The sequence below is a fragment of the Corvus hawaiiensis genome, chromosome 1 (assembly GCF_020740725.1).
Source record: "Corvus hawaiiensis isolate bCorHaw1 chromosome 1, bCorHaw1.pri.cur, whole genome shotgun sequence".
Classification (NCBI taxonomy): Eukaryota; Metazoa; Chordata; class Aves; order Passeriformes; family Corvidae; genus Corvus; species Corvus hawaiiensis.
This window is the reverse complement of record NC_063213.1, coordinates 31,811,507-31,837,219: the sequence shown is the minus strand read 5'-3', so window position 1 is coordinate 31,837,219 and position 25,713 is coordinate 31,811,507. Positions and strand designations below refer to the sequence as shown.

Sequence of the window (25,713 nt, the reverse complement as noted above, 5' to 3'; positions counted from 1 at the left end):
AAGGTTCCTCACCCAGAGGGGAGTCGGGCACTGGAACAGCTCCCCGGGGAAGTGGTCACAGCACTGAGCCTGACCGAGATCAAGAAGCGTTTGGACAATTCTCTCGGGCACATGGTGTGACCATCGGGGCCAGGAGTTGGACTCGATGATCCTTGTGGGTCCCTGTCAACTCAGAATACTCTGTGATTCTCTGGTGCTAATCTCGGCAAAGACAAGGACTGTGCTATGATTCCACACAAGTGGAATCCGGGCGAACGACAGCTAACCAGTCCCTCTGCTCGTTCCGATGGCTCAAGTTGGCAGTGTTGACACTCAAAGAAAGATAAGAGCCTTATCTATGGGCCGCCCGCGCTGCCTCCGCCAGGGCTCTGCCCCCAGCGCCGCGTGTCCCTCGCGCCAGGGGCGGGCGCGGTGGCGGTGCGGGCCGGTCCCGCCGCATCCCGCGCCCCGTGAGGGGAGAGGGAGGCCGGGCCGGGCCCGCCCCCTGCCGCCGGCCCCGCCCCGCCCGTCCCCGCGGCCTGCGGCGCTGCCCGGTGCGGCGGGGCCGTCTCTGCGGGGGGGAGCGGCGCGCCGGGGTGAGCTCGCTGCCCCCTCGCCCGGAGCGGGGGGCGAGGGGAGCACGGCGGGGAATAGGCCGAGAGGGATGCGGGGCGTGTTGCTGGTGGTGGCGCGGTGGGGCCGCTGGTACGGCCCGGCCTGCCTGCCTTCCCTCCCTCCCTCCCTTCCTTCCTTTCCTTTCCCTTCTCTCCCTTCCCTTTGCCCACTTCCTCCTGTGCCGGTGCCGCCGCTTTCCCCGGGGAGGGTACGGGTTTGTTCCCCTTGGTACGGAGCTCGCTGTCCTGCTGGGGCGAGGTGGGGGCAGGGAGAGGAAGAGGAAGAGGAGGAAGGAGGAGGAAGGCGATCACGTGCTGGGAGGCGGGGCGGGGCGGGGGTCCTTTTCTGGGAAGGGGATCCCTCTCCGCGGAGGGAGTGCTTGTGGCGCTCGGCGGATGCTCAGCGGGCACGGCCGCCTCTCCCACATGCCCGGCGCCGCTGCTTCTGTTGTCGGGCCCGCGGAGGATTGCTTTTTCCCCTCTCCTTGCGATCCTAGCCCAGCAAATCCATCCTCACAGAGGTACGGCGACCTGTTTGTCCTGTTGGTAGTGGGGTGAGCCAGCCGGGCCCTGCGAACCTCCGGCTTCCATCGCGGGAAAATGTTGTCCTGAGGGTTAATTTTAGCGTCGGGCTGAATTTAGACAGCTTCGGAGAGGTACTGCCTGCGTTCAGCATCCGAATTTAAAGTGGATCATTCATTCCTGAAGTGTAGGGTTTTTAATCTGTGTTGAGGGTGACGCTGTACGTCTGCAGAGCGAGCTGGTTAAACCCGCAGCATTTGGTCTCCAGCAGCAGTTTATGTTATTCATTGATCAAGTGCTAGCACTCAGCAGTTCCCAATTAGCTGTAAGCAGACACAGTGGTCGACTTCAACCTGGAAAATATTCACCACAAATACTAAACTTGTCGTTTGTTTGTTTTTAAATCATGTTAGTGTGCATAAAGGCATAAGGTGATCACTGTATTTTGCACAACGTTGTCAATACATTTTATGGTGCGCGTTTGTCATCTTGGTTTATATAATATGTAGAACTGTGTTGAATATTAATTGCTATGAAAGTTTTCATTTTTTGCTGGTAGTGTTTTGGGGCGCTGTTAGTGAATCCAACATTGTGAGGAGGCTCCTTTCTGTTTATAAGTCCATAGTGGTGTTACTATTTTTAGTAGATGTTTTTCATCAGCTTTGGAAGTTTTAAGTAGGCCAGATGCAGAGTGATTTGGGTTTTGTTTGTTGATGGTGTTCAGGGCCAGATACTCTGCATAAAAGGCACCAGTGATCCTCTTGTTGTGATGCAAATCCATAATTTTAAGTATTTTCTGTTATTCGTGTGTTAGGCTTTTTCAGGGTGAATGTTGCTTTCTGTAGACTTGATATGTTGAGAAAGAGATATGATCTTTTAACGATGCTGGAATTTGTGAAATACTAAACTCAGTTCACATGGATTAGGCATTCTTTTTTGTGCATTTGGGCTTGAGTGTGGTGATCTTGATGTGATGTGGTCTAATTTTCATAAATTCTCAAGTGTTTAGCCATGATTTTTTCAAAGTGAGTTTAGCACAATTGTCCTAGGTCATCATTCATGAGAAAGAATGTATTTAGTCTTTACCATTTTAAACTTTGTCAGAGCATCCTAGTCAAACATACAGTTATTAAAACATCTTTGTTGTAATATTTTACAGGGCCAAACCTAGTTTCTAATAAACATGACTAATGGATTTCACTCGGTGAATTAAGTCAACATGCACAATATTACCAGTGATTTTGCAGAAGATATGGATGACATGGTAATGGTAAATCAGACTTGTGACAGCAGGGCCTGTGATTTCTCATGGTTAGACAGCAGCATCCAGCTACTCAGATGAGTCACTTTAAAGGATCACAGATTTGTTGCTTGTTAAACATTCTCTAATTTAACTGTACGTGCTAAATATCTGGTCTTAATTTGGAATCGTTAGCGACTGTGTGAAAAGACAGCTTGTACATTACCTCTCTGCCTTGCTGACTTAAATTCAGCTAGGAGTAGAATTAAAAATGAAAATTTGAAAAAAGTAATCTTAGAACCAAAAAGAACCAACTGAATGTCTTATAATGACATTATGCTTTTCATATTAAGTTCAGCTACTCAGTCATCAGCTGAAGCCCTAAAATAGCATCACTTCAGACATCAGGAGTTAATTTCTATCTTGCACTGACAGAAAAATTAGATAAATTATGTGGGGGGTGTGTTAAACTAAGTCTTTTCTTCTGAAGGTTCAGATGTAGGTCTTTGCTAGAACTTGCTGCTGCTTGGACTAGGTAATTGTTTCCTTACAATGTCTTTTAAGAAGAAAAATAGAGGTAAAATGTAAAACCTGATACTTCCTTTTATTTTGAAGCACCTTCAAGACCTATAAAAGAGGAGTTAAGAGTGAAAAAATCTTACAAAAGTTTATCCTGTATTCTGAAATGGACGTCAGTTTCTTGAAGGGCTGTTTTCTTTAAGAGCTCTGAAGAATTTTCAGGGGTTGTTTGCCTGGAGTAAACTTGCACCATTTTGTGGAATAGTTTTTGAGGGAGTGACAGAATCCTGAGTGTTTCTCACTAGTACATAAAGTGACTGATCTGTTTCAGGAAGAGTCCCACAATTCTGTGCTAGCAAAAGAATAGCTTTTCTTGTCCAAGTTGTATCTGGCTAGCAGCCCTGGGGCATATGTTTGTTGTTGATCTGGGAAAAAGCCAACAAATGTGTAGGAGTAGTCAGTGTTATAAACCAGTATCGTGCTTGATGTTTGAGGCAATCAGTGAGATGTTTGGCCTCTTTAAAAAATTGTGTTTTCTACTTAGAGAAATGCTGGTGTGATAAAATAGGTATGGTTTTGATATCTAAATGGTTTATTTGGCCCACAGTTAAGTCTGAGAAACTGAATGAATAATAAGCCGTTATTGCTTATTTTGTGCTTAGTGGAGAAAGTTTGCCGTGAAATCTTCATTTCTGTGAGCTGGTGTTGGGTGGGCTACAAAGTCAGCTTCAGAGAGCAGGTAACAGATGTGAAGAAGAGTTAATACCAGATTCGTTGGAGGTTTTTTAACTGTCTTTCCTCTATCTTTGTATCACTTCCCCTTTATGCCCACCTCTCCCTCCCAGCTTTTGCAAGAAATCATTAGCATCTTTTTTTTTCTTTATATTTTTTATTGCATGCAGGTATTGCTTGTGACTGGAATGTGTATGTATACATAAAACATACAAAAATGCTGTTTACGTATGTTAATATAACTGTGGGGAGCTGACTGTATTAAACCTTAAAATCCTGATGTAGTTTCAGGTCTTTGGCAAGATTACTCCAGAACATTTAAACCAAATAAAAAGCTTATGTTATTTTTAAGAAAACTGTAGTTTTGGTTTGATAATTAATTAAATAAGAGTTGGGACTGGATGATCTTCAAGGTCCATCCCAATCCCTTAGCATTCTCTGATTTTATGAAGTCATTGCTATCAGTTGGAATTATTGGTTGTAAATGGGATGATATGCAGTCAATTCTATAACTGGGATACTTTCTCTCTCTAAGGACCTAACAGTGATAACGTGCACAGAATTCAGTTTTGGAGTTTGCAATGCTTAACTATCTTGAGTGCAGCTGAGATCTGAGGCAAACCTTTGGAACATGTTACAGTGCATCCTTTTTTGTTAGTTTTTTTTTAGAATATCATTGCATATTAGCTCAGTTGTTTAGAGCATGGTTCTAATAATGCCAGGGTTGCAGGTTTGATCGCTGTATGGGCCATTCATTTAAGAGCTGGACTTGATGACCCTTGTGGGTCCTTCCAACTCAGATGATTCTGTGATTTAAGATCATACTCTTGATTAAACAAAATCTGACCTCTACACATTTTGAGTTCTGGCAAGTGTGTTTTCAAGTGTATCATGAATTTAGCATGGAATATTCTCAGAGTCATAAAACCATAGAATGGTTTGGGTTGGAAGGACCTCAAGAGACCATCTAGTTCCAATCCCACTGCCACGGGCAGGGACATGCTCCACTAGACCAGGTGGTTGCAAGCCCTATCCAACCTGGCCTTGAATACTTCTGGGGATGGGGCAGCCATGACTTCTCTGGGCAACCTGTTCCAGTGTCCTACCACCCTCACAGTAAACAACTTTTTCCTAATATCTAGTCTAAACCTGCCTGCTTTCAATGTAAGTCCATTTCTCCCTTGTCCTGTCACTCCATGCGCTTGTAAAAAGCCCCTCTCCAGCTCTTCTGTAGGCCCCCTTTAGGTACTGGAAAGTGCTCTAAGGTGTTCCTGGAGCCTTCTCTTCTCCAGGCTGACAACCCCAACTCACTCAGCTTGTCTTCAGCTTCTGAAGCTGATTTACTCCACCTGATCCACATCCTTCTGATGCTGGGGGCCCCAGAGCTGGATGCAGTGCTCCAGGTGGGAATAACTCTGAAGAGCTGTTGTTTCACATGCTCTTTCACATGTCTGGTTTGAGTCCATTTTAAAAGTAAAAGTCTGGGATATGCTGTTAAATAGGAGTCCAGAGGGGAAGAGGTGATGGAGATAAAAGTAAGGACAATGCTGATGCCAAATTTACAAGCTGTTAACTCTGCCATTTTTCTCAGCTCTTGTAGAATAAGAAATGAAGTGTTTGGAAAAGGACAATAGTGTTTTGCAAGACATGGCTCAGTAGCAGGGATTCTTCAACTGCAGGGAAAACTAGTCCAAGGTTGGGACACTTCGATTTGACTTTCTGAATCTATGTGTCTCACTCTTGGGATGGAGAAGGGTGACACTGCTGTTTCCTCAGATGCTCTACTAACCTAAAAAAATGTATTTCCTTTTTTTTTCTTTCTCTTTTTCACTTTCTTTCAGTGGTCCGAGAAAAATATTATTCAGTACAAATGTGTGCAACTGCCCTGTTACTTTTGCTAGGTCACCATTAGAGCACAGGAAATTGGGGAAACATTTTTCTCAAGGAAACTGGGGGTTTATTGTTTCAGTTTTGTTTTTACAGGGACAAGTTATGTAAGTAAGAGCTGCTACTTCAGGGTAAAGCAGAGCTACTCTAGTTCTGAACACCCAGATAAACCCAAACTCTTTGTAAGATGCTCTCTCCTATATGCTGGTAAGTCTGCCCCTCCAGTGGGAAACCTTCCCAGTCTTTAAATGTATTACATATTTGTAACTTGTAATTCCTGCTGTATTGCTTAATTGAAAAGCTAGACTATTGCCAAAGCGCTCGACCGTATCTTCTGCTTATGTTTGGGGAGTTTTGTGGGTGTGCATCAGTTTGAATTTTTCAGTCTTATTTTGATTAAAGTGTCTGGCCCAGGTTTGGGGTTTTTTTGTTGGTGGTGTTTTGGTTGTTTTTTTTTTTTTAATATTCCTTCATGTTCACTAAGGAGCATTTGTTTTGAACAGAACAGTGCTTCAGACAGTGTTTTTAAAGGCATTGAAACCTTAAAATGTTTCTGAGGCAATGATGTGTTACAGCTAGAGACAGAATGAGTGCAGATTGGAAGGGATTTGAGTGCCCTTCAGGAACAGGAGCAATGAGTATCAGGAGGTCACTAGTAATGTACCCACTACAAGCGGATTTCAGGAAAATTAGTTCTTGCAGTTATATAAACAGAAGAGGGACAGAGTATGTCGGCAGAGTGAGGTCATTTATAGTAGAAAACAGTGTAAAAAATGTGTCCAGGTAAGCTTTGGAGGCAATCTTCAGCTCTTCGGGAATTTTTTTTTTCCCCCTTGATTTATAATCAGCGTTACTTCATCTTCACAGAAATTGATTCTATCTGTGTTGGCTCTTAATCAGAGTATGTGCTGGTACTGTCAGAAGATACACTGAGAGGCTTCTGCTAATACTCCTGCAGGTTAATATGGCTTTATACCAGAAACTCTCAGTTTCTTGGACTTCCAATATGGGGTGTACCAAAGCAGTCTTTACAGATAATTGCATATTCTGTCCAAGGTGTTGGCTAGGGCAATTTGTGTCTATGCCTAGATAAAGAATGAAGTTGGGCTTCATGATGGTGAGAGAGCAAACAGTGGTTCAAGACCATTTTCTTTTAGGTATGTTAAAATTGTCTGAAACTGTCTTTAAGTATAACTTAAATATGTGAATGTTAGTGTTATAATTGGACCGGTTACTGTATTAAGCTCTGTTCTTGTGAGAAATTTTGGGTTTATCTGTGCCATGTAGTGTGTTCCTACAGCACAGCAGGTAGTATAAGCAGAAATGTAAGCCCTCTTATCAGAAAATAACTCTTTTGGTAAAGAACTGGCATGTTTTATTTGTCTCCCTATGAGGAAAGTTTTTAGCAAGGAAATGCTTTATTTTTTATTTTTGTTAGGAGTGAAAATTGCTGCTCTTTCAGTGTCAGCTTTTCTACTACCCTGTAGTTTTCACAGTACTTGAGCATCTTGGCTGCTATATTGTCCATGTCATCCTATTTTACTCATTGGAAAAAAAGAAATATTTTCAGATGGTTTTTTTAACATTCACAGAAAAGCTGTTTATGGTGGTAATTTTTGGGCCATATTTAGTGTTGTCAGGACACAGAAGTATTATAGGTATTCAGTGTGTTTCAACAGCAGTTGTGATGCAATGTTACATTGTGTGCCTAGTTACTTTATGCAAACGTGACTTCTCTCGTATTTTAACCTAAACTAGCATTGCCTTTTCGGACTTGCCTCCATGTGACTCTTTAAGTTTTGGTTTTGCTGAGCTGTTGATAGCCTTTGAGTAAGCCTTTTTTGTTTGGGTTTTTTTTTCTTTTTTAATCACATCTATTATCCCTTCTCAGTTAAATTCTGCTGCATCTTTTTTTTCTTGGAAAGAAAAATGTATCATATGTGGTGCTGTTGCTCATGTATGATACAGTAATAGAGTCCAAAAAAAAAATTTAAACCAAGGATAATAGACTGGAAGAATAATGGTAGAAAAGAGAAGTAGCCTTCTGATCTTGCATCTTTAAGATAAGTGTAAAATTACACATGCAGTGTGTGCCATCTGCTTCTGTCAGTATGAATGAAAATAATGATGTTAATTGTAAATGTAACCTGAAATCATGGGCAAGCTCTCACCATTGTATTGCTAAAGTCTTTATTAGACTTTGAGGGCAGGGAAGGACTGCAGTCCTAAGCTTGATAATTTTAATTCCTTTACTTTTCACTTATTATACTAGCTAATACTATTAATAAGTGTAAAATCCGTATTTCAGTAGAAAGTTTGAGAATTTAATTCTCTGTTTGGAAGTTTGAGTTATGGCCATAACAATTAAGGGTTTAAAAAAAGAAAAAAGAAAGCAAAACAAACCTTTATTTTAATTCTTTATTTTTATTTAAATAGATGCAAACTTTGGGGTATTCCTTCCAGGAAAATTATGCCACTGTTATCTATGACTTTGAATATGTCAGCATAGAAAACTTACTTAGCTAAATATTTTTAGTGGGAGTTGAGTGAATATACGCAGTAACGCTGTCCGCGTCATTAATTGTTGTCTTCCCTGATGGGGAAGACGTTCAGATTTTTGCCAGGAGAAAAAAGGAGGCAAATGGGACTTCATGCTTCTCAGTCTCCAGATAGGTGTTTATTAATTCTTATCTAAGGAGTACAAGCCACTGGCATGGCTTAGACATAGCACAGAGCAGAGAATGCAGCAAGAAGACAACTTATCAAGATTTCACAGCCTTTTTAAAGGTAAATTACCCAATGAAAACTTAAAACACAAGATATTTTCACTTTTTTACCAATGTCCAACAAGTTCCTAAATCACGTAGACAGGAACTGCAGAATTCTTTATCCAATCATCCCAAACCACTATTGCTGCAAAATATGGAGTTAGTGAAGAAGGAGAAAGAATACTATGTGAGATTATCACAGGGTGAAAAATTTAGAGTTTTTAGGTCTATTTGCATAGTAAATAGATAGAAGTAGAAAAACCTCATAATGGAGGATAAGTTGTCGTTAAAATCTTCTATCACCTAATTCACACCACTGTAGATTCAAATTCTTCCCAGAAGCTAGGCAAATTTTCCCATGGACAAAGGCCAAAACCAGTACTGTCCAGGGGGGTAAAACCTTTCAAAACAGGCAGAGAAATGTTCTCTGCATTCTAGGTTGCCACAACGCAGTCATGAAGAAAAGAAAGAAAAAACATTAAAATATTACATCTCTTGAAATCAGGGGAAGTGAGGAGAAAGTATATCACAAATATACTGATGTGGATTCTTATTTCATAAGTTTTATTTCCCTGTTAAGTGTTTTGACACTTCAATAAGCTTGCAGATTCTGTCATTTCACCTGCCTAGGAGATGAAGGGAAGGTGGTGAATATGATTTTTCTAGATTTTGTTTAGGATTTTGATATTGTTCCTCCCAGCATCCTTCTGGACTAGTTTGACTGTGAAGTGAGCAGGTAGATGGTGTGCTGAAAGAACTGGCTGAAGGGCAGGGCTCAAAGGGTTGTAGAGGATGGGGCTACACCTGGCTGGAGACCAGTCACCAGTGGTGTTCCTCAGACCTCAATCCCAAGGCCAGTTCTGCTCAAAATTTTTATCAGTGATTTGGAGGCAGGAGTCGAGTGCACTAGTAGCAAGTTTGCTGATGATGCTGAAGTGGGAGGTGCTGTTGACATTTTTGAGGGACAAGAGGCCTTGCAGAGGGATATGGATGGATTGGAGTGTTGAACAATAATCAGTGGCATGAAACTGAACAGGAACAAATGCTGGACTCTGCACCTAGGATACAGCAGAACTTTCCACAAGTACAAATTAGGAGAGGCATGGCTGGAGAGCAGCCCCACAGAAATGGGTCTGGGGATACTGGCTGATAGCAGGCTCAAAGTCAGCAGTGGCAAACCTTCAAATACAGCACAACCAGCTGGTCAAAAGGGGTGATCATCTCATTCTGTTTAGCATTGCTGCAACTTCATTTTGAGTACTGTGTGCACGTCTGGACTCCAAAATTTAACAAAGGTGTGAAGGTCCTTAAATGTGTCCAAGAGGAGGGCACTGAAGCTGGTGAAAGGGCTAGAAGCAATGCCCTGTGAGAAGTAGCTGAAGACACAGGGTTCATCTAGTTTGGAGAGAAGGAGGCTGAGGGGTGACCACACTGTTTTCTGCAGCTTCCTGAGGTGGTGGAGAGGGAAGTTGCTGATCTCTTCCCAGTGGTACCCAGTACCAGGGCATGTGGAAATGGCTGAAAGCTGCATCCATCAGGGCAGGTTCAGACTTGACATGAGGAAACAGTTCTTTACCAAGAGGGTTGTCAAACCATGGAAGAGTCTTCTTTGAGAAAGGGTTGATGCCCCAAGCCTGTCAGTGTTTAAGAGGCATTTGAGCATTGCCCTTAATGCCATACTTAAACTTTTGGTCAGCCCTGAAGAGGTCAGGCAGTTGGATAAGGTGACTGTTTACTGTCCCTTTCAACTGAATATTCTATTCTGCACTCATGATGAGTCAAATAACAATAAGACTGTTATATGCCTGAAATGCCAGGGGTTTTTTAGCTTTGAAAACACTTTCAAAGACATGTAACACAAGAGATATAACTGGAAACAGGATTTTATTTTTCTCACTCTGTTTCAGAATAAATGTTCACAAGCATTATCACAATGTGCAGGTGTAGCTAGGAGCAGGTTAATGCAGTCCTCAGTTTAGCTTGAAAAAACATCACTTGAAGTCTGGCAAAGGAAAGTCAGAGAGCTACAGAGCATTGCAAGTCCCCTACATTTTGTGGATTTGACAGGCCCAACGCCAGGCACCCACGAGAGCTGCTCACTCACCCTCCCCTGCCACAGCTGGGCAGAGGAGAGAAAGGAAAAAAAAAGTTAACAAAGGCTCCATGAGCTGAGATAAGGACCAGTAGAAGCGCTTCAAGGGTGAAACAGGCTCAACTTAAGTTACAAAGTGAATTTCTTACTAACAGAATCAGAGGAGGATAATGAGAAGTAAAATAAGCCCTTAGAACACCTTCCCCCTCCCAGCCCCTCCCTCCTTCCCACCGACAGCACAGGGGACAGGGCATGGGGGTTTGGTCAGTCCATCACCGAGATTTCCTTCTGCTGCTCCGGGAGAGGAGTCCTTCCCCTGTGAGGCCGTGGGTCTCTCCCACAGGGGACAGTTCTCCCTGAACTTTCCTGGTGTGGATCCACTCTCAGGAGCAGCAGCCCCACCGCCCCTGCTGCAGCGTGAGCCCCTCCCACGGGCACACAGCCCTTCCTAAACTGCTGTGCCGGGGCTCTCTCTTTTCACGGGGTGCAGCCCTCCAAGGACAGGCTGCTCCAGCCTGGAAGCGGGGCCCTCTCTCCCCACTGGGTCTCCCACTGGATCACAGCCTCCTCCAGGCATCCACCCGCTCCGGCACGGGCACCTCCCCACGGGCTGCGGGTGGATCTCTGCATCCCCCGTGGATCCTCACGGGCTGCGGGTGGATCTCTGCATCCCCCGTGGATCCCCACGGGCTGCGGGTGGATCTCTGCATCCCCCGTGGATCCTCACGGGCTGCGGGTGGATCTCTGCATCCCCCGTGGATCCCCACGGGCTGCGGGTGGATCTCTGCATCCCCCGTGGATCCCCATGGGCTGCGGGTGGATCTCTGCATTCCCCGTGGATCCCCACGGGCTGCAGGGGCACAGCTGCTGCACCATGGGCTGCACCACGGCCTGCAGAGGCACCTCGGCTCCGGCTCCTGGAGCACCTCCTGCCCCTCCTTCTCCACTGACCTTGGTGTCTCCATGTTATTTTCCCTCACATGTTCTCATCTCCTCCTCTTCTCTGACTAGAATCCAAAATCTTGCGACTTTGTTTTGATTTTTTTCTTAAATATGTCATCACAGAGGCGTTACCAGCCTCTCTCATTGGCCCAATTTTGGCCAACAGCATGTCCGTCTTCAGAGCCATCAGCCATTGGCTCTGCCGGACATGGTGGGAAGCTTCCAGCAGCTTCCTCCCAGGAGCTATCTCTGTGGCCCCCTGCTAGCTAAAACCAGGCTGTGCCAAACCAATACAGACTGCATGAGGAAAACAGATTTCTGTCTCACTCATGTGTCTCTTGTGGCAAGGAGTTAATGGCACGGTTTGTATCCAACACAGTTGCTATGAACTCCACCTCTCCAGGCAAGTTTGCCCATAGAGTTTCTTGGAATATTATGAATTATGGGCTGTTTATCTTCCTGGTGAGTGTCCTTCACTCTCTGGAGAGAGTGAACATGATGGTCTGTAAACATCATTCCTTCATAGGACATACTTGTTTTGACCACACATCCTTCCTGGAGCCTGCCATAGAGAAGGCCAAAAGAAGGGGTGCCAGGTGAACCCAGTCTCCTTCAAATCAGAGGCAGACACTGGGTCAACCCACAGATGATACAACAGTCTTGAAAATATGTTACTGATACTGGAAAAAAACCCCTGAAAATTATCTATAAAATCTTTATAACCTTTATATAACCTTTATCAGAAACAGGAAAGTAGATAACTCACTGATGCACAAAAAAGGTTCTTTTTAGAAAATATCTCAAAAGTTATAAGAATGTGATTTTCTCTCTTTATTTGATAATGAATTTTTTTCTGGCTGAATTTGCATTTTCAAAAACCCAAACCCCAAACATTCTCACACCCAGTTTATAATTATTTTTTTCTCTGATTCAAAATTATTTTGGTTTTTAGAAAGAACAATAATCAATGTCATGTATCAGTTTGGATACAGAAATTCAAATAATATGGCAGTTTGAATAGAGGTCGAGCTGTCCGTGTTTCCTGAAGAGCAAGAATAAAGATCGGTAACAGTCACATGCAAAAGAATTGTGTGGTATTTTTAAAAGTATGACACATCTCAGTGACAAACACACCTTTCCTAAACTTATTCCACCACTGAGTTTCTTGGCCAGGGATGCATGAAAAGCACTCCTGTGCCTGCCTGGTGCTTGTATTGCCCACATGGAGTGCTGAAAAGTGACATCTCTTCATGAGGGTGCAAGCCTGGAGCCCTTCCAAGCACGGGCTGTTCTGCACAAGCAAGAGCCCCTGGAGAAATGGAGCCAAGGGAAGAGCAGAGCTCACTCACTCCTGCTGCAAACTTGTAATGGGCAAGAGAGATGGGGCATGACTGGTGCTTTGGAAGTGCAAGGGAGAATTGTTGTTGCTGGTAATGCTGAGATGCGTATGAAAGTGTCTGGCCAAGTCACCATCTAACACTAACACTGCTTTTTAATAGTCCCTACATGCCTGTAAGACAGCTGCCGGAAAGAATTTAAGATTTTTTTGTGCACCCACCTGAAGCCATTTGAGAATGCTGGTGTGATGAAATGGCTGATTATGTCATTCAGGTACAAAGGAACTTTTAATTAATGAAAGAGATAATGGGAAACAATCCTCTAGCACACACTTGGTGCTTAATCAGCTTGCAGAGCTATTGCAATGAATGCAGAAAGCTGCCAAGCTATGTCTGTTCAGTTAAAGCATCACAACATTTTGATGCCAGCTTAGTGTGACGAGAGAGGCCCTGCCATGTGTCCAAACATGGATCTGATGGATCAGCAGGCAGAGCAAGGCTAGAGACAAATTCCCTTACTTTGAGTATCCCCTGTCCAGAGGGCTTTGACGCAAAAACCAGTCTGTCAGTAGCAAGGATTTCAGAGTACATGGCATTTATAAGTGAATCTGACATTTTGAGTCATGCTTGAAAACAAACTGGTAGCCAGTGCGTTTTAAGGCCATGCTTTTCTCTTTGCGGAGGCAAATGGATGCTGAACTAGCACATCCTAAAACAATTAGCTCTGGCTGTATGAACTGCATTCCCATACTGTGCTGTATCTAGCAATAATCCAGACTGGAAGTAACAACTTCCTATATAATTGGCACTGAGTGCCACATCAAAATAAAATAAATATTTTAGCCAATGTAGATGGAAATTTTTTTGGAAGTTCACGTGTTAACTTGTCTTTTTCTTTTCTTTTTAATTATGGCCATTGATGGCCTGATCTGAGGTTTATGTCTCATCCCAAACATTTTCCTATGGCCTGCTGTTACATAGCAGGGCACTTTAGTGTGAGGGTTTTCAGTACAAAGCAAGTGCAGTTCACAGCACTGGAGTGCAGCAATTCTGCTCACGCCCTCGGGTTCAGGCGGCCCAAAGTTCACTGTAGTGCTCAAGACACCTGACCAAACACACACCACGTATGTCTCCCTCCTCTACAGCCTTTGCCAGCCATGTTTCAGGCAACTGCTGAAATAAATGAGGAAGATTTAAGGATGCATTGTGCTTGTCCACCCTTGCCTGCTGCTTTAAACTCCCTGAAGGCTGCTCTGTGTGACTTGACATAGGCATTGACCTTCCCTGGCTGGCCTGTGTCTTCCTCAGCTGTGATGTGTGTGCTCTGGTAGCTCCCCACACCACCTTTACTTTTTCCCTGCGTCCTTGTATCCTCCCTTGTGTTTGCTTAGTGGTGTGTTACAGATCCCCTGTTGGGCTTTGACTGACTGTGCTCTTGAAGCCTTGGGGTTGAAACACTGTTGAAAGACAGGAGTGGGAAGAATTTCTGTATCTCTTGCCATTTACTGTAAAACAATCCACACAGCAGGAAGCAAAGTTTTGTTCTTGAATTTCAAAAAGCTATTTCACCAGTGTTAAAAAACCTTGTCTGATGTGATTTGTATTGGAGGATGTATAGTTTCATCTTCTGAGCATTTTGCATAAAATTAAATTTTCTGTGTGTTTCCATGAAACTTGTAACCTTCTGAGTCCACCCTTTCTAGAAGCTTTAATTGGACAAATGTTCTCACAGAGGATTTAAGTGAATCATGCATCAAGCTGCTCCAGTTTTATAGGAAATTCAGCCTGAAACTTCTTTTAAAAGCCTTGTATTCAAAAGAGACTTAGGGTAATTGCATTACCTTTAACCACTGGTTGCACACATTTTTTTCATGGAGAAACTGTCTGGCAATGTAAGTTGCTATAGCAGCTGAATTTACAGAGCTAATAGCAGTGTATATGCTTTATAGAATGATTAGTCCACTATTTGGGGATTTTAATGGACTTTTAATCTTTTGTTTGTGGCAGCTCTGGATGTGCTAACACTGCCATTTTTCAGGAATTGCATGTGGAAGTTCGTTTAAGTTGTCTTCCTATTTATTGAGAGCATTTAAATCAGTATTGGAAACCTTCAGGATGCACAGCATCATGCTTTTTATTCATTCTATTCAAAGATCTCACTCGAACAACATGGAGAAATGACCCATTTAAATCTAGACAGTGCTCCCTTATTTCAAACGGTCTAATTGAACATTAATTCTCTTGCTTCACAAATCTCCTGAGAGATGAAGAAGAACTAGATACTGTGTTAGAAACAATTTCTAGGGCCAGCTTGCCTAATTCTCTCAGTCATCAATTTAGCAAAAAGAGAACTGACACTGTAAGGTGAAAATACCTCTTGGAATTACGGGCATTTGGTGACTAATGTGGTTTGATTTTGTTTGTTTGTTTAGAAATTCTTCCTATATGGATCAGCCTTCTAGTGATGGTAAAACTGGAAGAAGACCACTCTAAGCAAACTCAGGATGAATCGGGTCCCAGCTGATGCAGAAAATGCTCACACTAGCAGCATGGAATCTTGTCCTTCCTTGCGGGATGTCCACTCCATCAACCCCACGCATCTGATGGCAAGGATTGAGTCATATGAAGGCAGGGAGAAGAAAGGCATATCAGATGTCAGAAGGACTTTCTGTTTGTTTGTTACATTTGATCTCTTATTCATAACCTTACTGTGGATAATAGAATTAAATGTGAGTCGTCTTTTCAGTACCTACCCTTAGACATTATGTTAAGTATTTATTCACTTCAGAGACGGTTAGTAAGTTGCTCCTTTCTATCCAAAATTATGTTATTTGTATCTATTTAAGTTGAGGCTGCTTGTTACTTTAAGCTTCCATGAACACAGTGTCTACTCAACTGCATCTACTTTTATTCATTAGGACACATTTATCTTATTATGAAACCTTTAGATGTTCCTGTAGTCTGTGAACCATGCTGAAAAAAACATTGGAAATCCAGGGAACTCTTCAGGCATCAAATAAACGAAAATGTTGCTGTACATCTTTGAATTTAGCAAGAAATGTGAATTTTTACAGGATTCAAGACTTTGCCTTCTGAGTAACTTTTAGTCAGTGATATTTCACTGAGGTGTTAGTCCCTGAAAAGACTTCCGATGGCCAAAACCTTTCTTTTGTTGTGATGTATTTTCTTTGATGTAAACTTAATGTGTTATACATTATGGATGGCAGGGTGCATTTAAACAACATAAACTCCCACAGTTGCCATCTTTTAACTCCACCATTTGTAATCTGGAAAATGAGGCTGTTCTCCTAAAATTTCCAGAAAGCAATAGGATAGCTCATTTGTTGTTATTTCATAAGTAGCATCCTAGTTCTTGAGCTGGGTTTTAAGCTATAATCTAAAGTTTGCATTTAAGAAAGGACACACTAGGGAGGAATCCCTTTTCTAGACAAGAAAGATCTTGAGTAAATATTTTTTGTCAGCATTCCTTTACTAGATAAATAACCTTGCTTATTAATTTGACATTATGAAGCTTCAGGAGCTGACTGTTCAATAGTTTGTTGATGCAGTGAAAAATACTCATTCTGATTTAATTAGAGAAAGCAGATTTTGCTTGCCTGAATGATGTAATTTTGGGACTAGACTTTTTGTTTTCTCTCTAGGTGGAAAAATGGTTGTAGCATAGTGTTCTGAGGCAGTTCTATTTTTTAGGCCAGTTTCTCAACAGCTTGTACGAGTAAGAGGAACAGAGTGGGTTTATATCTCTTGTTGAGGTTTCAGAGTACAGATTTTCACATGGGTGCTCTCAGAATACTGAAGACTCTGAATAGAAAATGCTACCAACTCATGATATTTTATTTTGAATGCTACAGCATCAAGGGACCTCAAGATCATAGCAGTTTCTTTGTGAAAAGCTGTATTTTCAAGACAACATATTATGAACTGGTGTCCTGTACTTCCACATGTCAGCAAGAATGAAAAACAGGTTTTTGTCATTAGAAGTCATGATATTAGAAGCTAAAATTTGATATCTGGGATCTGACGTGTGCTTAGGGTTTTGTTCAGTTTTTCTTTGAATTGCTTTGTTCACTGGGAAGTCAAATAGCACTGTGTTAGGACTGTCTGTTACTGGTGCATAAGTAATGGGTCAGAATTGCTATGAGAGTTCCTGTAAATATTGTTTTCACTTTGTTGCCACGATCCAGTTTCCTTAGGTATAGTGTACTTTATCATTAAATGCTTCAGGGAGTGGCTCCCTGTCATTTTGAGCAAAAATCAAGACTTCCATGGTTCTCTGTTTATCCTTATGTTAACATGGTGCTCACACAGCCACACAGTTACGAACAGCTTGGAGTGGGGGAAGTTGATCTTCCTTATTTATGCTGGATAATTGCACCTGATGCAGTAGAGCAACCAAGGGAAAACTGTATTTATAAAGTTATTTGTCAGGTAGCCATAGAGGGGAGGGAGAGGAGAAGAAATTCAGAGTTTGAATGACTAGTCTCAGGAAAACACTGTCCAGCAGTATAGCTGGAAAAGTGTGCAAGTGTGTAGACTGCATTGCTTTGAGATGGTGAGCATATGTTGTTGGCATGCTTTGGTAGCTCCTTTCCTTGAAAAGATGACAGTAGTTGAACTCAATATTAAAGCCTTCCATTGGTGGTTTTTTACATAACTATTTCATGCGGTGCTTAATTATGGAACTTCATATTAAAAGCAATAGGAGATGGACACTGAGGTTTTTAATTTTCAACTAAGATAGATACTGCTCTCATTCTCTGACCCAGTACACCTTAAATTATTTTCTTGCGAGGCCTGTTTGAACAGTAGAATCCTTCCACTGGAAAGAAACACGGTGGCTAAGGAAGGTGCAATTTTGAATCTCATCAGCAAATGGAGGAATTAAACTTGAATGTTAGTTTTTTGTGGGAGATTAGTCTAATAGTTGCAGCTTCTGGTTTTTTTACTGTGGATCTTTTTGCTCAGCTTTCTTAACAAATCATGTGAGGGCTGATAAGGAAACGGCCTGAAGTATGAATTCAGTTTCTGTTCTGTTTCCTATTTGCTAATATGAGACTAACCAGAACCGGGTTATGGTTGGCTTTTTCATCAGCTGTTTTGATCCTCCTTATAAGACATAAAATGCTTTGTGAGTTTGTGTAACAGACCTTCTTAACATTTAATCGTTTCTTCCTCCCTCAACAACTTGTTTGCTTTTATTTTGGGACAGTCTGAAATGTAGCTTGCCTAGGGCAAGGATGAAAATCCTAAATGTTTTCACTTTGAAAAGTCTATGTAATCATGAAAAACAAATAACAACAATAGTGTTGACACTATCATTCTTGGCAGACAGCTCTTCTGTATTTAGTTTAATGATCTTTTTGTATATCAGCAGGAATTATTAGGGAATTACTAGTTTTACCCTTCATATTTGTGTGTATTTTGTTTTCTGAAGCTGTGTGTTTTGTTGTTCCTTTGTAGGTAAAAGGAGGCATTGAGACTACCTTAGAGAAAGAAGTCCTACATTATGACTACTCTTCTTCATATTTTGATATATTTGTAAGTGTTCTTAAAAAAAGAAAAAGGAGCAGGAAAACTACAGTTTTCCCATTCCTCCTTCCACAGATGTTTCCTAGTTTGAGTCTTGTGAAAAGGTTGATCTTTTCTCGATAATTTAAACCAGAAGGGCTTGTGCCAAATTTCATCCATCTAGGGGTTGCCCAGTCCTGCTCTTGCAGCAGGCTCATGGAGCCTGTGGATAGAAATGCTTAGGGCCAATTAATTTGCATCTTTAGCTTTGGGGTGCATGGAAAAGCAGATAGAAAACCCAGTCAAGAATGTGAGTCTGATGTAACATAAGGTAATTCATTAAGAGAACAAGACCCAGAGACCGCCAGCTCTAAAATAATTTTGCTCAAACCGATGTTTTCATCCTTCCTTGGGCATAAAGTGGCTGCAACGAGGAGAGGCTTGTTCCCAGGATGGCCTGCGCAGGGCAGGCTTTTTCAGAGTTGTTTTCACTCCAACAGTAAAAAGAGTTGGCATGAAGTAGGAGTCTCCTTTACTATGTATAAGTAGCTTAGGCACGTAAGAGGAACTCTATTGCATTAGGAAATTTCTTTCTTTAGGTGAAGCTGTAGCTCTGTAGCTGCAATGCATTTTGCACTGCATGACCCAAGTAAAAGGTGTTTCATTACAGTTCTTCTAAAGGGCGAGATTGTTAATTCTACCAGATCTTGTTTGCCTTACAGAGATGACTTGGTTTGGTATTAGTCATTTTACACTGATGACCATATCCAGAACCTCTCTTTGAAACTGGTGTAAAAACCCATCCTTACTTCTGCATTGGACATTTGCTGTGTCAAATGAACTTACTAGATTCAAATATTATATAAGCTAGCAAGCTCTGCTACTTCTCCCTCTTTCATTGTTTTGCTGGCAGGTTCTCCATGATAAACCGTACTGCAGAAGGCAAAAAATGTTATCTCTAAATGTTGAAGCTCTGGAAGTTATTTTATCCCGTAGTTTAACCAAGGGTCAAATGCAAATGCAAAACGACAGACTTTTATTCCCTGGGAAGGGACTAGAACATTAAATTTTGCAAAATTATTTGTGGGCTTTTACAGAATTTCCTGTTTCTACTACACATTTGCATAAGATTAAGTGGGTTTATCGTACCTCTGGCCATGGCTGTCTTTGACTTCTCTTCATTTTTAAGCATTTTTTTCCCATTTTTTCAATTCTGAACACATCTTTTAAAACAAGTTGGAGACAATCTAGTATCAAAAAATAAACAGGGAAATTGAAGGTCGGGGTCCCTGATTCAGAGATCTTGTCTGTCTGCTATTGGTTTAATTTTATGGCCTAGAAATACCATAACTTACCTTTCTCTACTGCAAAATAGAATGACTTGCTATTGCAGGCACCTACGTAAAGGATAATTGATTGTTGCAATGTTAATATTTCAAAAAATACTAGAAGTATAGTAGCAGACCACTAAGATCAGTGAGATGCAGTGATGCTCAAGGTATTTGCTGGATTAACTGCATCCAAATTTAACTGTTTAGATTCCAGTCAGGTAAAATGATCATGAACATACTTTGTGTAGCTTTCTTATGTTTCTAACTAATTTGTGGAATTGCACATGTTCGCATATTTGAGCCTGTGTAGGCGTGTGGATGTTGCTTTACAAATTGGGAAATTGACTTCTATTTCTGTATTTTCAGTGAGCTGAGAATATTGTGGTTCTTCTGTGTTCTGAATTAACCAACCAATGTGTTTTCCTCTCTCTATAGCTACTGGCAGTCTTTCGGTTTAAGGTGTTAATACTGGCATATGCAATGTGCAGACTGCGCCATTGGTGGGCAATAGCTGTGAGTAGTAGCCAAGCGTAATGGAGTTTTTCCTAGACTGGATCAAACAGACACAATTTTAGATGCCTCTTAACGCTTGTTTGTTAAGAATCATCTTGATGATATATACAAACATTTGTCCTGCAGTAACAAATTAAAAACTTGTTTTCTGAAAGATTTTCAGCCTAAAGGCAAGAATTCATTAACACAGTGGGTGTGGTTCTTACTAGGTATCATGTTAATACAAATGGAAGATTTATCAATTTGTATTATATTTTAATTTATTAATATATTATATAATTAATATATATTAATAAATATATTAATTTATCAATAAATTCAATTTAATCCAGTATGGATGGCTAGTCAGAACTGCTTGTTACCTCCGATTTGTTAATTAATGTTGGAAATACATTTGCATTTGAAATAGTGAACCTTCTTCAGAAACAAGAATTGGCATTATTGTACCAGAGATCCAGGTGTCCATTAACTCCCACATTCTTACTTTTTAAAGTTTTAGGTGCCACCCATTGAACACTAGTACCTGTATTGCTTCATGCTCCAATAAAAAATGTTGAATATGCATCCCTTCTTAAAGAGGAAGTTCTCAAGAACTGTAGGCAGCCACAGTGGATTGGAGCCAATATCTTTAATGCAGCTGTACTGTGGGAATGACAAAGAAAGCAAAATTTGGTGTAAAATTCATGCATCCACCAGTCAGTACTATAGATTGTAATACAATAGGTGTGCTGCTGGCTTAGTGCTTTGTAAATCAGACTTTTTTTTTTCCCTTATGCTGTGGTAGGTGCATGTAGAACAGGTTCATGTATAACTTTCTTCAAGTGAGTAGCATGCAGTTTGCTTAGTACTCTGAGACTACATGCCATGATTTTTATAGATTGTGTTACTAGCATGGCATAAACACATACATAATAATAGCTGCTGCTCTGACTGTGCTTATATTTAAATGCATGCCTCTTAGAAGTCCTTGCTCTTGGTTGTGTAGCTTTAGCATATTTCTTAATCCTTAAGCCTTTGTTTGTGAGGTGGTGAGAGTGAACCCATCATGGTAGCAAGTAATTAGATACATAAAGCTTCACTGAAGGTTTTGCCAAAGCCTTTAATCTTAATATCCTACCTGTGATTGACAGAAGTTAGTTAGGTTCTGCTGTTACTTAAAGAATTGCTGCACCCAAATGCACTAGAAGATATAGATGCCTTGCTTCTGTGAACAGTACTTGTTCACTGCTTTTTCAGGTTTTGGGGTTTGTTTAGATGTTTTATCCAGCCTGCCATTTTAAAAAAATATATCAGGGAATATCAAGTCTTCAAAGAAATAAATTTTTCAAAATATCACTTCATGGATTAAAATACTTATTCCAATTTACCCCCACAAAGATGTTTTGTTGTTTGAGATGGATATTTTGATTTGGATGGTAGTGAAAAGCATTTGGAACAGCTGCTGTTTGCTTTTTTCCCACATACATAAATAGTTGGGATTTTTTTAAGGGACTTGATGACTAGAGTACACTGTCTTCATTGTACAGTAAGATCACAATTAATGTAACTCAGGCAGTTTAGATTCTACACAAATGCTGTCTGCTATGTGGAAATCAACGTTTGGAGGTGCTCGTATTAAAAGTTATCTTTATTAAGGAGGTTATTTTAATAACACTAGGTTAATTGTAACATGCTTGTTACATTTTATTAATCTATGTGATCTTGCTGTTGCCAGTAAATATTTAAAGTTGCAACTAATAGATAATGGCAGAAATCAAAAACTAAATCAATTTATTAGTTTATCTGTTCTGTCTCTTTCAGTTTACAACAGCAGTGACCAGTGCCTTTTTATTAGCAAAAGTAATTATTTCACAGGTATATATTCTAATCAAATGTTTGTTTTCCTTTGTTGTTTTCTTAAAAGCAAGATTCTTCAGGGTAATTTTTGTAATGTTTTCTTTCTTTCTAGCTGTTCTCACAGGGTGCTTTTGGCTATGTGCTGCCCATCATATCCTTCATACTTGCCTGGATTGAAACTTGGTTCCTGGACTTTAAAGTGTTACCACAAGAAGCTGAAGAAGAAAACAGTAAGCTTGTGATATTTCCCCTCAATCACTGCAGTTGGCAACATTTGATGCCATGTTAGCTGGCAGAAGAATACTTCTTTCAGCTTCTCAAAATTTGAAGAGCTGAGGAAAAAATTAAATCATATGGCATGATTTTTGCGTTTTTGGGAAAGGAACATATGCCTTCAAAGAAATGAGGTTTTTAATTAATTTAGGGAGGCAAAGTTAAAAGTTACAAAGGCCAGATCAGCAATTTTTCAAACACTTAGAAATGCATGTAATTTTGTATGCTTAAGATACGAGAATTTAACTGACTTGTAAAATTTAACTGGGCTTGTAAAATTTCATTTTTTGGGTAGTGCATAAAGTGTCTGGCTCTTCGTTTAGGAAGAGCAGACACAGTAACTAATTCAATGTCACTAACTCCTCTTTTGAGGTAGAAAGGGAAAAGCAAAGAAGTGTTGTGGAGAGTCTGCTTCATGCACAGGCAGAATGAGACCAGAACAAGTGAATTTCGACCTTTGAGATAAGACACCATGTCATCTGACACTCAGTGTATTCAACTAAATGGAGAAAACCCACAGTTACAGTTGAAAGAGAGTATTGCTTGAGCGGTGAGGAAAAGAAAGCTTACCGATGCTTTTTGAGTTTCAACAGCAGGAGGGTAGTTATACAGCCAAGCTGTTATTTATGCACCATTACCTGAAGTACAGTCTGAAACTCTGTTGGGAGGGCATGTTTATGTGCTAGGTAAATCTGAAGGCTTTACATGGGCATGGATGCCTCCATTTTTACGTGCTCTGAACGCAGTCTTCCTACTTTGATCCCTTCCCTCATCTTTTTCACCAGTCTGAGAAAGAAGTTGGTTAAATGAGAACAGTGGGTTTTGTCTGGAGAAAAAGAAACTTAGGGTAACTTTTTTTATCTTTTGAGGGGATGACAAAATACAGCTGCATCACAGTGTTATCTAAATAGATAAGAAATCTAACCAGTTCAGAGACTTTTGCATTTTTTCATGTTGAATATTCATAGACAAAGAAAGTATTCCATACATACACATGCAAATACTTCATGAAGGTTGCAGAAACTAAGTATGTTGAGATAGATAGGTGAAAGCAAGCCATTAGTGAAGAGTCATAGTGGCAAAGTGAGAAAATAATTTATTTGGTTATGCATGGTACCTCACTGATCATTAAAAATACATTTCAGAAGTTTTAGTTAGCCAGTGAATAGAGATGAATTTACGTATGGCAACCTAGTTGTGTAATTGCACGTAGTAGAAGGAAAGATTCCTTAATTCATGTGTGCAGTATGTCTGTTTTGCTAGTGTGTGCCACCTTAGCTTCCAGCATTTAAATAGAAGACGCAAGTGTTAAATTAATTGTTGATGCTTTTTAAAAAGGTATTTATTTAAAGAAGTAACTTGTTAGGAATGCTAATATAATACATCAGTCTTCAAGGTTCTTCATCAATATTTGATCTTTAAGATGCTATGCGTTAGCAGTGAGGAATTGTTTTCTGGTATTCTTTTTCTTTTAGGGTTTTTGATAGCACAGGATGCTTCAGAACGAGCAGCTCTTCTTCACCCAGGAGTCCTCTCTGATGGGCAGTTCTATTCTCCTCCTGAGTCTGTAGCAGGTAATGATGTTTCCTTAGTGAACGATTTTTCATATTCACTTTACACTCCTGCATATTTCACCCCCTTCAAGAGGGGAAGGGGGAAGGGAAAAAAAATATTTTTCTTTTTAAAGAAAAAGTGTATTTACCACCCTGAAATGCAAGTCTTTTTTATTCAGTAATTCAGTTTAGTTACTACCTACCAGATGAGTTACAATACACGTGATTAGTGTATTTTAAATCATGTTCTGACTAAAAACAAGGTAAGTCTGAAAGAAAATGTTACCACAACTGAAAGGAGGCAGTTACGGTTTGCTTCTGCCGTCGGTGATCCTTACAGGTCCCTTCCAACATTTATGCAGTAATGCACTATTTAATCCAGCCTGGACTTGGAGCTTTATACTGTCTTAGGATAGACAATGAACGTGAAACTGCTATAAGGCAAACTGAAATTTCAGTCAGAGGCTCTTTTCTTTTCTCAAGAAGAAAAAGCCCTCTCTGTATAAAAAGGCTCAGCTGTGTGTAATGTTAATTATATCGTAACTCTGCATATCATGTGCTTTGGTCTAGTTGAGGTATGAGTTGATTAAGTCAAAAATAAATGTAAATATGGCAAGATTTAATAATATGTTTTCAAGCATTTCAAGGAAATGAGTAATTTCTTTATGGATCGGATCAATTTGTGTTACCCGAGAATGCAGTGGGAACCCCCAAATCCCGTATCAGTTTTTTTCCCCTAATATGTAAACCTGTTCTGTAAAGCTGTGCTGTGTTATGCAATGTAATTAAAATATCTGCTAATTGCTACAGATACGTTCGCCTATCTTGCATTATAGAGTTATACATGTATGTGATATTTTTCATTTTAATATTTGTCTCTGGTTTCTCTATGCTGAGCATCTTGGCTCAGTGAATGACTTCGAGCTCCATCTAGGGGTCACAGAGCATTAATGTCGAGTTTAACCAATGATTCAAAGTGAAAATGGATTTTAGCTGAAACTGCGGGTCTGTTTTGAGGAATAATGGTTGGAAGTATTATACCGGACTCAGCCATTCAGCCTGGGCTTTGTGGGGTTTTTTAGCATCAGAATATCGAGTGTGAGAGGAGTGTAAGTGGAGCTGATGTTTCTCTAGACATTGTGTCTGTGCTGCTCGTGCAGTGAGGTGGTGTGTCGCAGCATGCATGTGTTAACTCTAGGTGTGCCATTATTTTCAGCTTGTCCAGTGGGATTCACTAACAGCTCAGGTGCCTTCTCCAGGTCTGCCCTGACTGCCAAGTACATTTGTTTAAGCACCCTTTATGGGTATGAGAAGTAAAAGGAACAGTCAAATTAATATATTTGAACTGAAACACACACACTGGTAGTCACAAAGTGAAACTGCTAGATAATGTAGAGTAAAAATAGCTCATAATTGAAATATTTCTTTAAAAATCTGCATTTCTTTCTGAGAAGACAAACAATGGATTGTTCTAAGAGAGCAGTTTTTGGTCACTTTGCCATACATACTGATTTGACAAATATTTAGAGCTAAACTATTCCCTGTGATCATGCAGTGGGGAATAAAGCCCTCTGCTGACACAGCAGCATTTCTAAAAACAAATCTTTGCTTTTAGGAGGTGATGTTTAAAATGAGCTCTGTTGGAATTTTCAGCATATTTGTCTCTTTTTGTCTTTCTTGAAGCTACACATGTCCAGGAACATACCCTGAAACCACTTCTTTATATGGGGTGACCCTTCCTCTTCAGCACTGGTTACTTGGTAACCAAGTCTATTCTGGAGGTAGCAAGTGGAAAATCAGCCTGGAAAGACTAAATTTATTCAGTTCCTGTACAATTTGAGCTTCAAAAGGAGGCAGATATGCTATTCCAAGAAATGAAAGAAATTCAGAGTAAATTGTCCAAAAAATGCTGAACACTTTTGTGTGTCTTTTTACTTCTCTCAACCGATCTACAGCATTCTTGTCTTCCTTTTCAGGTTCTGATGAAGACTCTGAAGAAAAACAAGACAGTGAAAAACCAATTGTATAGCAAATATAAAAAAGCAG

The 25,713-nt window shown here is 40.6% G+C and overlaps 1 protein-coding gene across 7 annotated transcripts; it reads left to right on the top strand.

Moving 5' to 3' along the window:
- Positions 1–493: 493 nt before the first annotated feature.
- Positions 494–25,713, top strand: STARD3NL (STARD3 N-terminal like). Of its 7 annotated transcripts, none has more exons than XM_048298785.1 (8): positions 494–575; positions 15,065–15,361; positions 18,114–18,191; positions 19,928–20,005; positions 21,806–21,859; positions 21,954–22,071; positions 23,590–23,688; positions 25,644–25,713. In XM_048298785.1, the coding sequence occupies exons 2-8, from the start codon at positions 15,137–15,139 to the stop codon at positions 25,694–25,696; spliced, it is 705 nt and encodes a 234-aa protein (XP_048154742.1). In that variant the 5' UTR covers positions 494–575; positions 15,065–15,136; the 3' UTR covers positions 25,697–25,713. The 7 variants fall into 7 exon arrangements, with proteins under 7 accessions (XP_048154742.1, XP_048154775.1, XP_048154768.1 ...); XM_048298777.1 differs by lacking the exon at positions 494–575 and adding an exon at positions 927–1,114; XM_048298794.1 differs by lacking the exon at positions 494–575 and adding an exon at positions 4,686–5,009.